Source organism: Diceros bicornis, chromosome 2, assembly GCF_020826845.1.
Source record: "Diceros bicornis minor isolate mBicDic1 chromosome 2, mDicBic1.mat.cur, whole genome shotgun sequence".
NCBI lineage: Eukaryota > Metazoa > Chordata > Mammalia > Perissodactyla > Rhinocerotidae > Diceros > Diceros bicornis.
The window spans coordinates 40,844,696-40,860,932 of NC_080741.1; the positions used below are offsets into that span (position 1 = coordinate 40,844,696).

General features: G+C 42.3%; 1 protein-coding gene across 3 annotated transcripts in view; it reads left to right on the forward strand.

The window, feature by feature from the left end:
* Window positions 1–16,237, forward strand: part of CTDSPL (CTD small phosphatase like) — a 114,041-nt gene that overhangs the window by 72,086 nt on the left and 25,718 nt on the right. For 2 of the 3 annotated variants that reach the window (XM_058555033.1, XM_058555041.1), the window contains exon 2: window positions 7,805–7,959. In XM_058555033.1, the coding sequence (XP_058411016.1) occupies window positions 7,805–7,959 (155 nt within the window). Of the gene's footprint in view, window positions 1–7,804; window positions 7,960–16,050; window positions 16,084–16,237 lie in introns of all 3 variants that reach the window. The other variant, XM_058555023.1, reaches the window with a different exon arrangement.

Below are 16,237 nucleotides of genomic sequence, written 5' to 3' on the forward strand. Positions count from 1 at the left end.
CGTCCTTTTTCTAGGAGAAAAGGATGTTTGGATTCTCAGTAACAACATCTGCTTTTGAACTCTGTGCGGTCTGTGCCCTGGCCTCTCCCCGCCCCCAACAACCGCCTTATTCAAACAGAGGCAAGTTGTATTTGTTGACCACTCTTTCAGGGTGGGAAAGGAATGTAATGTATGCATAGACTGCCCAGAATTTCCTGTTAGACATCCATTCCAAACCACGGCCCTGGGATGCATTCCAGAGATTGCAGCCCAATTCTAGAAGAGAAGAAATGGTGCATTCATGTAAATGCTGGCCCTCAGGAGGAACTCCCCTTCCTCCCTTAAAAAAAGGTGTTTAGCTTTTTCCCTAGTAATGTAGTTATGAATTCAGCTGTATGGTCTCTTCAGGGTTGTACTGTGCTGACATCCTCACATGTGAAGAAGTAGCCTTACCTTGGGAAACAACAGTGTGCAGTTTTGCAGCCTTAACAGCATTGGTGTCCACACTGATGCTTGGCACAGGGCATATTTTTAATGTTCTCCTGTAAATACTTGAACAGTACAAATCTGTTATGGAATACCTCTCTTAATTCTGCTCTTGTGACAAGAAGAAGCTAGTTTTGAGGGCAGGTTTTGGTGCTTTGACACATTAGCAGTAGACTTCATGTGTTAAGTCAGTGTTCTCCTAGAAATTCTATTATGCTGGGTCTTTGGCAATCTGGCCCCTGTGCCTGCATGTAGGATGGCTGGGCACCATGGAAATCAAAGGCAAACTTTCTATGTTTTCTGTAGCTGCTGAGATGCAGTTTCTTCACTTGGGGAGAAATTTGAATAACTGGGTATGGATTCATAGTGAGTAGCAAACATTTCCACCTGAATTTCAGCTAATCTGATCTTCAACCTAAACTACTCCTTTGATTGTATAGTGATGTGTGTGAGACGCTAGGAGTTCTAGGTTAGGTCAGAGGTAAGCATAGATGAGTGAGGGTGCTCACAAAGGTGAGTATGTGAACTCTGAATTGGTGTAGACCAGAGGTTTTGGTCCTGAAGCCAGGGGTTCAGGATGGTTGCAAAGCCTCCACACATCTGGAATCTAAACCAGGTCAGAACGCCAGAATTGTAAAAGGGCAGTGGTTATGTGGTATGTACAGCTTTCACACTGATTAAGAAACACTGGCTATTCAGGGTCAACATTTCCGTTTCTGGATACAGAAGAGAACCAGTTAGGTCAGGAAGTGTAAGAGGATGATTAGAGATGCCCCTCTCAGCCTGTGCATACCTACTGGTTGTGGATGCAGTTGTGCCTCCCATCTGTTGGCATAAACACAGTTTGATAGCTCTTTAGACCAGTCCTCTTGTCCCACTGAAGGACCAAACCCCACTGTCAGCCTTGGTGGACTTTGTCCTGGACATTCATATTTTTAAATACAACACTTTCTTTCTAACCATATTTCATATAAGATTTCCTAGAAAAGGCCTGAGTCCTCGGGTTTATTTTAAGCTTCACGTGTAGAGCTGCTTTTTATTTGTTTGGTTTCTATAATTATTATTATTATTATACAAAGAAAACTTCACTAGATAGGAGATAAAGTTTTAAAGAGCTACTTCACTTTCTAAGTTTAGAATTCACATAACCAAAAACAAAATGGGTCTGCCTCCGTGATTTCTCATAAAGCCAGGCTGTTTTTGTGAGGACTGTTGTCTAGATACAAGCTAACTTCTGAATGTTCACAGTGTACCTAAATCAATCATAATTTTTTGTTGCTATATTTTAAGCTACTGGTAGATTTTCTGTCTTAGACAAAAATACATGTTTTTGCGGCATCCACACAGCAACCCTGTGGGGGTAGGTATTATGATTCCCACCTTACTGGTATGGCTTAGGTAGATGAGGTCACACAAGCTATAAGGAATGGCAGGGCTGAGACTTGACCCCAAAAGTAACTCCAAAGCCCATTTTCTTTCCATGTCACTTGTATTTAAAGTCAGTTTCTACGTAAGATATTTCATTTTAGACTCTTTACACAAAGTGGTCCACATCTCTGATTTGGAAATATCCTGGAAATCTTTGAAGCAGATCGATAGCCTGTGTTACTCATAATTTAAAATGTAAACTCAGTAGTTCCAGTTACAGAAGTCAAACAATGACATTTATGGTATAAATATGATCATGTCACTCCCCATTTCCATAAAATCAAATCCAGACTCATCAGCATGGCTTACAAGGCCCTTACTGTCATCACCCCCATCTCACATCCCTCACCACTTCTTTGATTTCTCAAATATTTTGTGCTCTCTCTCTCTCATAAGGCCCTTGACACATTGCTATTTCCCCATTTCCCTGCCCCCTCCAACAATTTTATGAAACTGTCAGCCCAGCTTAGAAGACATTTCTTCTAAGAAGTCACTCCTACACACCCCCCAAATCTGGACTGTGTGCCCTTCTTTGGGCCCCATCAGTGCCTTGGGCTACCCCATCATAACAAGACTCATACTGTATCAGAATTGCTCATTCAAGTGTCTCTCCCACTAGACGTGAGCGTCATGAGATAGGGACGGTACCTTTGTGGTTCATCAGTGTTTCTACACTGCCTAGCCTAGGAGCTTACATTTTCAGGGATAATCTTTTCCATTGCAAATAACATAAACCCAATTCATATTGGCTTACGAGAAAAAGGGAATTCTAGGAGGGTCTGGTTTTAATGAAACCAAGTCTTCAGACAATGTATTCAGAGATCTGTCCCTCTCCGTATCTCAGCTACTTTTTCCTCAGTTTTGGCTCATGCTCAGGTAGGTGCTTCTCAGTTGGTGGGAAAGATGGCCACCAGTGGCTCCAGACTTACATCCTACCAGCTTAGCAAACCAGCACAAGAGAATAGCTCTTCCAGTAGCTGGAGCTTGAATCCTGGGGCAGACTCTCCTTGGCTCAGGTTGGGTCATGTGCCCATGCCTAAGCCAGTCATGTGACTCTGATTGGCCAGGCCTTGGTAATGGACTGAAAGTTGGTGGGGTGCATGTGGTTCTCTAGAGAAAAATTGAGGCAGTTTTACCAGAAAGAAAGGTAATGAATTCTGGCAGACACTCCCTATTGGTAGCTAGTGCTTTGAAGATACTGGTTCTTGCTACTGCGTGAGCACTCTGCCCAAAGAGACCAGGGAAGTGTTTAGGAGGCTTCCCTTTTGCCTTTAGGATTGAGGACTCAAGGAAGGCAACTATCATGCATCCCCTTTCAGCCGCCCCATTCATAGACCCTCTCTAAGACCTTCTTTTGCTGTGCTGGAGGCTGGAGAGGTCTCCTGCCCTGGGAAGAGAAAGAGGAGCAATGTATATGAGTAGGAAGCAGTGTCTTCATTTGCTGGCTGCAATGACACAAAGTCCAGGAGCCTAGATAGAAGCATTAGCTCACAGGGTGTTTCCAGGAAAACAGAGCCATGTACCTATTTGTCCTCAGTGTCACACACTTCCTGCAGTTGTCAGAGGGCACAGGGGGAATGGATGAAACCCATGCCCAACATCTCCAGCTCTTCACAACCCTTCCCAGGATTTCTGCCCCACCCAGGGCTGCTCAAAGAAATGGAAAAAGTTAAGTCTTAGAATCACCCCATCTGCCCTTGCCAGGGATCTCCCTTTACTCATCCTGTGGGATGGCCATACCCATGGCCCAACCATCTGTGTGGAAAGAAGGGCAGCTCCTGAGACCAGCCATGAGCATATCTTCATTAGCAGGGCTAAGGAAGAGAAAGAGGGGCCTATGCTGCCAGAGCCTTGGGGAAATAGTAGCATATAATGGCCCAGTAGGGGAGCCTGCAGGAGAGACCCGGGACGGGTCTGTTAGCCTCCTCGTGTGCTCCTCGTGTAGTGTCCTCCTAACGTGGGAGGATGCTCCTTTTTGATGCACAGCTTGAGGCAAGGAGATGTTAGGTCAGATGCAGACTGGGCAGGAGCAGTGCTCAGCAGGGAGAGAGTTAAGCTGCAGCCCCAGAAGGAGTTGAGTAAGGGTGTCCGGGAGAGAGAGTGGCTGCTTCCTCCCCTCAACTTGAAATCGGTCTTTTTCTAAGAGAAACCAGATAAACAGCCCCCAGCAGAGCTCATTTGGACACTTAACCACTCCCTTTTGTTTCCTCATCTCTGCATCCAGTTTTTAGAGCAATTGAGTAGAATCGCTTCCTGAGATTTTTCTAGTTTTGCTTTCTAAATTACAGTTTATGTAACCAAGATCTGTTATAGTAAGTTATGCCTCCTAGTTGTCAGATGCCGGGGAAAAATTGCATACCCACAGAATCCAGCCTTTGATCCAGGATTTACCGGCAGAACCCCACTCTTTTAGGAAGCAAGAGCTTTTAAGAAACTAATGATAATAATAAGAGCTAGCATTTATCAGGTGCTTACGCTGTTCTAGGCACTGCTCTGAGTACTTTATAATAACTCATTTAATTCTCACAACAAGCCTATAAGATGAGTACCTTTGTTATCCCCATTTTACTGATAAGGAAATTGAAGCACGCAGAAGTCACGTAACTTAACCTAGGTCCTGTGCTATCGCTGGTCGAGCCAGCATTCTACGTCCAGGGAAGTTGACTTCAGAGCCCACATTCATAACCATGAAACAGTCTACTCACTTGCTAGGCTTCACCTAGGTGGGTCATGTCGATAATTAATTACAGGATACAAAATCAGCAGCAGGGAAACAAGTCAAGAAGCTACTGTAGTTGTCCAGGGACAAAATGATGAGGGCCTCAGCGGGGACGTGACAGGATCAGGGAATTGTTGAGGACAGATTTAAGAGCTGTTAAGGATATCAGAACCAACACCTTACTGAGAGAGAGAAGGGTAGATGTTGAGACCAGGAGATCAGTGCTCTGGGTGGAGAGGGGGATGCTGAGCCCCATGTGAACATGCCGAGAGAGAGGCTCCTGGAGGCATCGGGAGGCTGCTTACAGCACTGCTGTTGCCTGGTTTTCACTTCACGGGCGTGGAGCGGAAAAGCAGGGGAGTAAGTCTAAAGCTTCAAGTTTAAAAGTAGGATACGGTTTCTCCTGAGCTTTACAAAGTTGCTGAAAGAAAGCTAAACAAGACTATTTGCTTTTCTCCATTGTTGGAATAATATATAATTACCATAAAACATTTGGAAAATATAGAAGGAAGAAATGTAAACACTGTTACTTACTGTTAACATTTCGACGTGTTTTTGCCAATCCTTTCTCTATTATAATCTCTTTTAATTTTGTTTTGCACAATTATGATCAAGTCAGATATACTATTATTTATCTGGTTTTTTTAATCTAATGCTATAATATAAACATTTGTTCATTAAACTATGGATTTTAATTTCATGTATCAACCAAAACCCATTTACCAGACAGGTTATGAGTAAACCAGAGGCCTTGTGGCTTGCAGCTGGAGGAGAGGCAGCAGCGGGGGTGGAAGGGTCATTAGACCCAGACAGCCCACATCTTGAGCCCTTTCAGGAACAAATGAGTGCGAGGGTGGGGTGAGGCTAATGCTGGTCCTGAGGAAGTCCATCTGTTATCCTGGCTAGCCTAATTTTGAGAACCTCAGACCAATCCAAGAGTGTTCAGAAAATTAGAAAGCCCCGGGTCCCTGCAGTCCCTAGAGCTAATCTTATTTAGCAGAAAGAGGCCTGGATCCTTCCGCACCCTTGGGCTGCTTCACCTCTTCATACAGAGAAGGGAGAACCGGAGCAAACTACAGTTTCCCCATCAGGGGGTGATGGCCTCCCAAGTGACTCAAGCTGATTTGTGACTCCCACAGCTCTATTTGTGGCTCCTACATAGTAAGTAATCATATGGTGGAAATTATAAGTAGCTCACTGGCTCCAGGGTTAGGATTTTTTTTTACCATATAAGTTAGTTAATTTGTTAGTTGTGGGGAAGATTTATGTGATCCAAGGATGAAAATGTGAACTAGGAAGGTGCTTTTGCAGAGCTGTTTACTGCCCAGCCTGGGTATTGACTGCTCAGTGTCTCCGAGGCATTAACAAATAGCTTGTTTACTTGCAGAGAAATGTGCTATCAGCCGGGGAAGAGACAGTTTTTTCCTCCTCTTGACTAAATTATTTGAGTGTGGCATAAAAACCAAAACACCCAAAGTAACAAAACAGTTTAAAAATATGAGTTTATTGCCGTGCTTTTCTCTCCATTTGGCATGTTCCCTCCTTCTTAATCTGACTTAAGTTGTTTCAAGATTGTCTTCAGCATGGCATGGAGAAAACACACACTTTGGAAGCAGGCCCACTTGGTTTCGAATCCTGGCGCTCGCAATTACCAGTTGTATTTTCTCAGCAATAAGATGGAAGCAATAACACCTATCTCCTTGGGTAGCTGTGAGGATTACATGAGATGAGGATTGTAAAGTACTGGAATATAGAAGGCTGGCCCTCAGTAAACAGTGGGTGGTAAACATTATTGCTTCCCATCACTGCTGCTTAGAAGGCCTCTGTGCCTGGTAGTCCCTCTGGCCCAGAGATTTATGATTCCAAAGCTCATTTTTAGTGAATGAGGATCTTAAATTCACACTTACTGGGCCATTTGCCCCAATCCAGGCTAGAAACCATCCGTGCCTGTGGAGTTGCTGGCAAAATAGTTTTTCAATCCTTTTTCAGAATTTCCATCTGAATGCATTAGGTTTTGCTACCAGCAGAAGAGAACCTCAAGACTTTTAGCAAAGGTTTTTTGATCTCTTGAGAGTGAAGGTGCTGTACGATTCACTCAAGTGTACAAAAAGAGAAATCGTGCCAGAATTGCTTTTTGGAAGAGAAACTCCAGCATTTATCATAGGGACTTAATCATTGCCTACGTTGGTGATTTTCCCATTAACCCTAAGCATGGTCCCTTCGCCTATGGCTTCTACTTAGAGCACTGCTGACACACCCAGACATGGTATGTGGTGGGACAGCCCTGGCTGCATTCCCACGCAAAATGCTCCTGCCCCTCCAAGTTGTCAGTCTCCTCCCCTGAGGTGGTTTTTATCTATACTAATTTTTGCATTTTATTTCTGACTTGTGGCAGCTTGTCTTAAACCCTGGATAACAGAAAGGATCCATTACTCCCTCTGGAGCCTTAGAACAGGCCAGGCCAGGGAATGAGTCCATGGCACGGTATTGCCCTGGGTCTCATAAAGATGGGCTTTGTCCTGGCCATCCCTGCTCAGGCCAAGCATGGCCTACATCTCCTGCTGTTTATGTTTTAAGTGTAATGGAAGTCTTCAGCCCTGAGCTCTGTGGGTCCAGGCTCCCGTCAATTTCTTGATAAATGGCAGAGTTTAGGAAGGGGGCACCTTTGTGCCCTTACACATCTTATTTCTTATCCCATGAAATTAGTCATTTCCATGATGAACAGAGAGTGTCCAAGAACCTAGTTTCAGTGTGACTCTTTCTTGATACCCTTAACAGAGAAATACTTCTCAGAGAGTGTCAAGTCTGATTTGTGCCTGAAAGGATCTTTGTTTTGAAGTAGTGCTTAGCGCAGAGTCAAAAGACTATCTGCTGGGTTCAGGAATGCAAATGGTGCCTGACCCTGAGGATGGGTCAGTTAATGAGCAAGCAGCCCCCACTGGGCTGAGGTCAGAGGAATTCTGTCCAGCCAGCAGGATTGTACTCCATCGACCAGCTGACCCTCTAGGATTCACATGGTGAATAACAATCCTTTGGAGTAACTTCCTGGGGCCCCTCATCTTCTCATCTGGTGTGGTAGGTCTCCTGGTATCAGGGCTCTGGGGAGCCACTGCGTATTCGAGTTTTCCTGTTGCATTACAACTATGAGTCCGTGCTGCGCTTGGCCACAGTGTGCTCTGTTTCTCTTTCCAGCATCCCAGTGCAACGTCAGCTTAAAGAAGCAGAGGAGCCGCAGCATCCTCAGCTCCCTCTTCTGCTGCTTCCGTGACTATAATGTGGAGGCCCCGCCAGCCAGCAGCCCCAGTGTGCTTCCACCACTGGTGGAGGAGAATGGTGGGCTTCAGAAGGTCAGTTCTGATGGGGAACTGTGCACTCAGCAAAACTGCAGTCGCTGCGTATCTGTCCCATCCTTGATAAATATCCTTAATGAGTCTAAACAGTATGTGTGCAGCCGTTTACTTAAAGATTTGAAATTACCAAAACAGTCATCATTTTTGTTAAAGAATATCTCAATCATTCCCATTTAGCAACTAAAGAACGTATTTGACGAGAGTTATGAGAGTCACTTCACATTTTTATAATTCTCTCTTAGGAAGTTGAATGCATGAAATAAGAGTTAAAGAACCAGTAGCAGACTAAGAAATGGAATGACAAAAGGAGAAACAGAGATGTGGAAAAGAGCCAATAATAAATTAAATGGATTTAACTACTTTGTTTAATAACAAACACATTTGTTATATATTCTTCTGTATGTATCAAATGAAAAATTTTAAGGCAGATCGTCACAATAGGTAAAAAAAAAAAACAAATTCTACCCACGTGCTGCCTAACAGACATGTCCAAGACAAAGTGACTCAGAACAGTTTAAAAGGATGAGCAGAAAGACATCACACAAGTATAAGCAAAAAAAAAAGCGGAAGTGGGGCCGGCCCGGTGGCGCAAGCGGTTAAGTGCACATGCTCCACTTCCGCGGGCCAGGGTTTGCGGGTTTGCGGGTTTGGATCCCCGGGCGCACCGACGCACCGCTTGTCAAAGCCATGCTGTGGCGGCGTCCCATATAAAGTAGAGGAAGATGGGCACTGATGTTAGCCCAGGGCCCATCTTCCTCAGCAAAAAAGAGGAGGATTGGCATCGGATGTTAGCTCAGGGCTGATCTCCCTCACCAAAAAAAAAAAAAAAAGAAAGCAAGCAGAGGTTAGAATATTAATCTCAGTCAAAATAGAATTTCAGGTGAAAACCACTGAGAGAGACAAAGGGGATTATTCATTATGAAGATTGTCAAGACGGAGGACGTAAAAGTCATAAAACTTTATGTCCCAAATAACGTGAGCAAAGGACGTGAACAGGCATTTTACGAAATAGGAAATACAATTGGTCAATAAATGTGAAACAATTGGTCAATAAACGTGAAAAAATGTTCAGTGTGGTAAGTAATCAAGGAAATGCAAACTAAAACAATGAGATAGCCTTTTCTATCTATCAAATTATCAAAGATATTTTTAAAGGTAACATTTGGGTTTGGCATGGGGATAGTGAGAAGGAGGGTAGAGGATGTAAATTGATTATTGGTAGGAGTGTTACACCTTTCCAGAGGGAAATTTGGCAATATGGTCTTAAGGCCTTAAAAATATGCCTATTTGTTCACCCAAGCAGTTCCACCTTATTGACATAACTATGGATGTGAAAGATTTAACCATAAGATACTATCAAGTATAGATTATAATATTGCAAAATTGTAAGCAACCTGATGATTAACAATAGATAATAAAAGACCTATAGAATAACCATATAATCAAACAGTATGCAGCTATTAAAAATGACATCTCATAAATATTACTGATATAAGGAAGTGTTCACAATATGTTATTTGGGGAAAAAAGGCTAAAATATAGTAGGTGGTATATTTATAAGTATGTGTATAGTCAGACACACACCCACAAGCGTTTATAAGACTAGAATGATGTATGCCAAATATGAAGAGATTGTCTCAGACTGATGGGATTGTACGTAGGATTTTCTCCTCTCCTCTGTGCGTTATTTCTTTCTCTTTTTTTCTTTTTTCTTTTCCCAATTTTTACAAAGTAAGCTTAAATTACTTTTGTGATTAGTAAATAAATTATTTTAAAAGAATGTACAAATGTAAACAGGAGGATTCTGGGAAGATGACAGCCTGAGCACATAGCTCTGACCATTTAATTTCACTCTCTGGATAAACCCGGGTGAGCCTGCTGGTGGAGCCTGGAAAGTACATTAAGGCCTCCAGTTTTCCTGACATCTCCAGGGGAGAGAGCAGGCACAGGATTCATGCTCTCTGGTACTCAGTGAGAAGCAGGGAACCACCAACAGAGGAAAACGCTTGCCTCTCTTGGAGTCGTAGGACAAAGACTTGAAATGTGCAGTCCTGTGAGGTCAGCAGCCAGCAGGAGCCGTGGAAAGGGCCTGCACTGCCCACTGGATGTGTGTGGTCCTTGGAGGGGCTGCACTGATGAGCTGACTTGCTTTCAGTTCTTGTGACCTGGAGGAGCCCAGTAGTACAGGGACTTTCTTCGTCTCTCTCTGGTTTGTCAGTCTGGGCTCTGCTGGACCAGGAAAACAGCACTCCTTGCTGGGCCTTGCTGTGCTCCCTCATTTGCCACTGCTGAGAAAGTCCAAGTTGGTAAATTAGAATATGAGACTCCTACTGAGGTGAAATTAATGGAAGAGATAGAAGAGAACTTTGATAGTTCGGGAAATGAATTTTGAGTACAAAAGTAACTTTAGAACTTAAAAAAAATCCCATGATTTCTAAATATAAAAATTCAGTAAACAAACTGAGAACAAGGAGAATGAGAAAGGTCACTGCTGAAGACTGAATTAATCTGGAAGAGCAAGTGGAAGAAATATCTTACAATTCAAACCAGAAACACAGAGATGGTAATTGTGTGGGGGGGAAGAGGCATCTAGGAGACCTAACGTTCAAATAACAGGAGTTCCAGAAAGAGAAAAAGTAATATAAAAAATTTTTCTTGGCCTGAAAAAAAGCTTAAATGTGCAAATTGAGAAGGCTTACCAAGTCTGCAGCAGGATTAGTGGGGCAAATGGGGGAGCACATGCCTAGATATATGCAGTTGAAATTCAGAAATGTAAGTATAAAGAGAAAATATTACAAGTGACCAGAACAAGTTATTTTCAAAGAAAAGAGAATTATACTCATACTAGATTTCTCATCAGCAATACTGAGAACCAGAAGACCATGGAGAAATGTTTAAGGGCTCCTGTGAGAAAAGAATTACAAACCAAAAATTCCGTATGTGACCAAGATATCATTTATCTATTAAGACAAAAGAAGTACAGTTTCAGATATGTAGTGATTCAGAGATGGGGCAAAAAAAATCTAGGCGAGATTGGTGTTCAGTTGTGATATAATTATAGAAAATATAGGAATAAATATGACTATTAGGAATAGAACTGTCACAAGTAACACTAATTACTAATTAGAAAATAGGTCCTTAAAAATTACAGAGAGTGAAAGGGGAAATAAACAGAAATGTGAACAAGCCATCAAAATTAAGGAAAGAAGAATAGAACAAGTAACATAATAAATAGTAAACCTAACGTAAAGAATAGGCATAAAACCAAGTTTAATGAACTAAATTCTCCTAACAAAAGACCAAGACTGTATCAGATTGGCTTGACAAATTCAGCTGTCTGCTGTTTCCAAGAATATACCTGTACCAGATAGGAATGATTTGGCAGCAAGTAAAGAAACTGACTGAAATAATAGCTTAAACAAACAAGGGGTTATTTTTCTCACATAAAAAACCGGAGTCTGGAAGTTACTAGGGTTAGTATAGATGCCTGACGATGCCATCAGGGACCCAGACTCTTTCTGTTCTTCTGTCTTTCCATCTTTCTGCTTCACCATCCTTGGCATGTTTACCTTCATCCTCATGCTTGTTTATTATCTCAAAGTCACCAGCTTCAGATATCATATCCACATTTAAGAGAAGAGAGGTAGGAGTAGCACTAGCCATGTCTGTCCCTTTTACAGAAAGTAAATGCTTTCACAGAAAACCCTGGAGACTTCTGCTTGTGTCTTATTGGAGAGAACTTTGTCACATGGCTACCCTGCAGCAACAAGGGAGGCCCAAAAGGGGAAGAATTTAGACCAACTTATTCCTGCCCTCAACAAAATTGGAGCTCTTTTCACAAAGGGGAAAAGAGAAGTGACTACTGAGTAGATGTACTAGTCAGTGTGGGTTCAGTTATGCTGCAGTAGCAACCCCAAAACCTCAGAGGCTTAAACAATAGAAGTTTATTCTTCACTCATGCTACATGTTTGTCATAGGTTAGCTAGGCCCTCTGTTCTGTGGCACTGCCCAATAGAAATATAATGTGAGCTTTAAATTATATGTAATTTAAATTTTCCTAGTAACCTCATTTTTAAAAATATTTTTTAAAAGATGAAATTAGGGGCTGGCCCGGTGGCGCAAGCGGTTGGGTGCGAGCGCTCCGCTGCGGCGGCCCGGGGTTCGCTGGTTCGGATCCCGGGCGCGCACCGACGCACTGCTTTGGCAAGCCATGCTGTGGCGGCGTCCCATATAAAGTGGAGGAGGATGGGCACGGATGTTAGCCCAGGGCCGTCTTCCTCGGCAAAAAAAAGAGGAGGATTGGCGGATGTTAGCACAGGGCTGATCTCCTCACAAAAAAAAGAAAAAAAAAAGATGAAATTAATTTTAATAATATATTTTATTTAACCCAATATATCCAAAATATTATTTCAACATGTAATCAATAGAAAAAATTATCAATGAGATAAAATTTACATTCTTTTTATCTTACTAATTCCTGAAAATCTAATACGTATTTTACACTTATAGCACATCTTCATTTGGACTAGCCACATTTCACGTGCTCATTAGCTGCATGTGACTAATGGCTACAATTATTGGACTGCATAACTCTATCTTATCCTCATTCATGAATCTAGACTGAGGAAAGCCCCATCTCTTTGCTTCCATGATTGTCACAACAGGAAAAAGGAAATGTGGTGAATCACACTGGCTCTTAAAGTTTTCACTCAGAAGTAACGCCTCATTTCAACTTACATTTTATTGGCCAAAGCAATTCACATGACTACACCTAACTTCGAGGGGGCATGGAAGTATAATCCTACCATGTGCCCAGAAAGAAAACTGGAATCATTTGGTGAACAGTGCTAATGACTAGTATAGTAGGTGCCTAATAGTTTCTGACCCAACATGTAACATACAGAGATGGAAAAAGCTAGAAAATAAAGATATGGGAAAAATGTATGAAGCAGATTAAATAAAAAGAAAACAAAAATGGCAACGTTAATATCAGACAAAACAGAGTTCAAGGCCAAAATCCTTAACAGGAGGAAGAGGGACATTTTATAATGATAAAAGTTCTAATACATGAAGTGTATAATAGCCATAAACTTTTATATACCAATCAACGGTACAGTCAAATACATAGAAGAAAACCATTTAAACATGATAAAAAGCTGTCTTCTAAAAATAAACAGCAAACTATGTACAAAAATCGTTGGCAGTTTCTGGCTAATGTAATAAGACAAGAAAATGAAACCATTGGTATAAATATGGAAAAGATGCAAAATTGGTTTTATTTGCAGATGACATGTTTGTTTACATAGAAAACTCAAAATACTACCAAAAAAATAGAATCATTGAAAGGTTTTGATATAGTGGCTCTTATTTATGTAGAAATGTGCTGTGGTTCTGTTTAGAAAGACTTAAAATTTATATAGAACAAAAAATTTCTACGAATAGCTGAGAAATTTTTGGAAAAAAAATAATGAAAGGTGACTTGCCTTAAACAGATCTTAAATGTTACTCTACATTGGTGTAGAAAAATTATTTCAGTGGAATTTGTGTGATAAGATTCCACTGTAAACGCTGTCGGAGCCCCACATTCTGATATCTCCCCTCAGTGTGCTTTCCTTGTACTCTCCCTACCCCAATTTAAAAATCATTGCTGTAGAGCATCACCGTTAGTAAAGGGAACATAGTTTGTACCCTAGGCCTATAGAGGATAAAAAAGGGAAGAATCACTGCTGTCACAGTAAGTTATTTAAAAATATTATCTGCCTAGATGGAATGACATGAGAAAATGGTGTTACACCCCTGGAAGGTTTCCTGGAGTGCTTAGCTGTATGTCTCAGAGAATAAAGGTCTTTAAAGGCAGTTCTGGCAGAGCTGAGCTCACCTGGGCTTAGTGTTCATTCATGGACTTCCTTCAGTTAGCATTTGTCAAAATGGCTTTTTAAAGAATTAAGTTGCCTCTGAGTAATGCATCATCTGCATAACACTTGACTATTCAGTCTGTGAGACCAGACCCCATTGAAAGAGCCCATGTCCAAGTAAGGCAGCTAATTCCCAGAGGAGGAGCCTCTGCCCTTTGTACTCAGCTTGGTCAGGACAACTGGAACACAAAGCCCAGGCCAATTAGATTTGAAAGCAGATTCTAGACCTGTCTCTACTGCTGACTCCCCAGCTCTCCCTGCCTCTTGGAACTCAGCATGCCAGAGGAAGAGGGAAGGCTGTGGACAGAATGCAACAGATGGCCTCTAGGGTTCTATGCGCCCTGCGTATTTACTTTGCTCTGGAGAAATGCTTCAGCAGCAGTGGCCTGGGGTGGCAGCCATTGCCACTATCACAGTTACAACCTAGACTTGCAGGCCAGTTGTCCAAAATAAAAGTGTCTGCAGCCCCTGGCCAGAGCCTAGGAGGAGTCAGCACCGAGAAGACCCAATGGCAGAGACCATGGAGGACCTCTAAGGGTGAGGACACAGTAAAAGGGATTGCTGGACACTCACTCACACATGCATACCCCACGTATACACACACGCATGTGAACCTCTAAGGTAAGTTTCAAGCCCAAATATCTGTCTAGAGTAGCACCTTTGGTCATAGTCTGCATTTTGTCAGGGAACATTTGGCAATGTCTGGAGACAATTTTGGTTGTCACTACTAGGGATTCTACTGGCATCTAGTGGGTAGAGGCCAGGGTTACTGTTAAGCACCCTACAATGCACAGGACAGCCCCTCACAACACAGAGTTATCAAGCCCAGAATGTCGATAGTGCTGGGGTTGAGAAACTCTACGGGGACCCAATGGGCTTGTGAGCTTCTGGTTAAAATCTCCCCCACCTAGGGCAGTGACCTCCCAGATGTTGGGAATAATATTTTTTAAGAGCTTCTGAAATGAACTTCTTCACCTAAGTTCTTAAAAACTGGGATTTGATTTGATTGCGCTGTTATATTGGAGAGCAGCACAACTCTGCCTTGAATAATGGCAGAAGGCAGGTTAGAATCCTTAAGAAAATCCCCAAGTGTCCTGGAAAAGGAAAGAGCCATCAAGATCATCTCAAGGGGAAACAACAGTTGTTATACTGCAGAGGTGGTGACTGGGAGCTGGAGGTAATCAAGAAGTTGCTAAATAGTTCTGAGAGTCAGAGTACGGGTCAGAAAGGTGCCAGCCACCTGTTACTGTTGACAGTCAGATTTGGCCCCTTGCCATGAGACCCTGTCACCAGTGATCCCCTCAATAAAGATGGATATGTTTTTCACAAATCCTTCAATATGGGAGACCTTGAAACGGTGCATCTCCTTATGAGGAACCATGATGCTGCTGTTCATTGCCTCGCATCCCACCATCTAAAAAAGAAGAAAAAGAAACACAGAAACTGGAAATGCTCAATGGAAATAAATTTGTTCTTTTATTAGCATTTCTTAATGGTGCTAAAATGAAGTGTTTCCATCAGCCAGGTTTGGAATGGCTGGCATTCCAGGGCTGAGGAATGGTTGAGGCCCTTCCTTGGGGCCTGAATTTTCTTAACACTCCCTGTGAGTACAGTTCTGTTCCCCTTAAAGGGACAACTGTCCCCATGTCTGTGGCCTCAGAGGGAACTTCTTGTACCTTGCCTTGTCCCCTCTGCCCAGTCCTCCCCTCGAAGAGGATCAGGAGTGACCATGGAGTTCCTTGTAATCTGATGAAATTGTCTTCCTTTCTCTGCATATTGTATTGACTTAAGGCATAGTGTTTTTGGGGAAAAACTTACTTAAAAGAAGAAACAAGCCAGTCATCAGAGGGATTCAGGGATCAAAGTGATGTATGGGTTTTCAATTTAAATTCCTGGGAGTAAGGGAGGCACTATTTAAATAAACAAGAAGATTAATGAGCCTCGGGAACCCAGCCTGGTTTGTCAGAGAGGGGGAACTGGGAGGCAGAGTGGAGCCCAGTGCCCTAACTGTGGAAAATCTTTGGGTTCCTCCTGTTCATTAAATATTGCCAAGGTATAGAGAACAGGAAATCATATGGCTGCTGTACTCAAGAGTGCTTTGAAGTTTCTTCTGAGTATATGATCTACTTCTCTTCAAACCTGACAATGATTTTTTTTTTTTCTTTTTCCTCAGGATGACCAGAGGCAGGTCATTCCCATACCAAGTGTATGTATATTTATCCAATTTTATTTAAACATTCATAGAATCTTAGCTTTGTACTTTTAGGCCTACTAATACAAAAGATTTTTTTTTAATGTTCTTGCTTATGTTGAGTTCCTTGCTTATGTTGCTCTGTTCTGTTGAAAGGAAAAATGAAGCT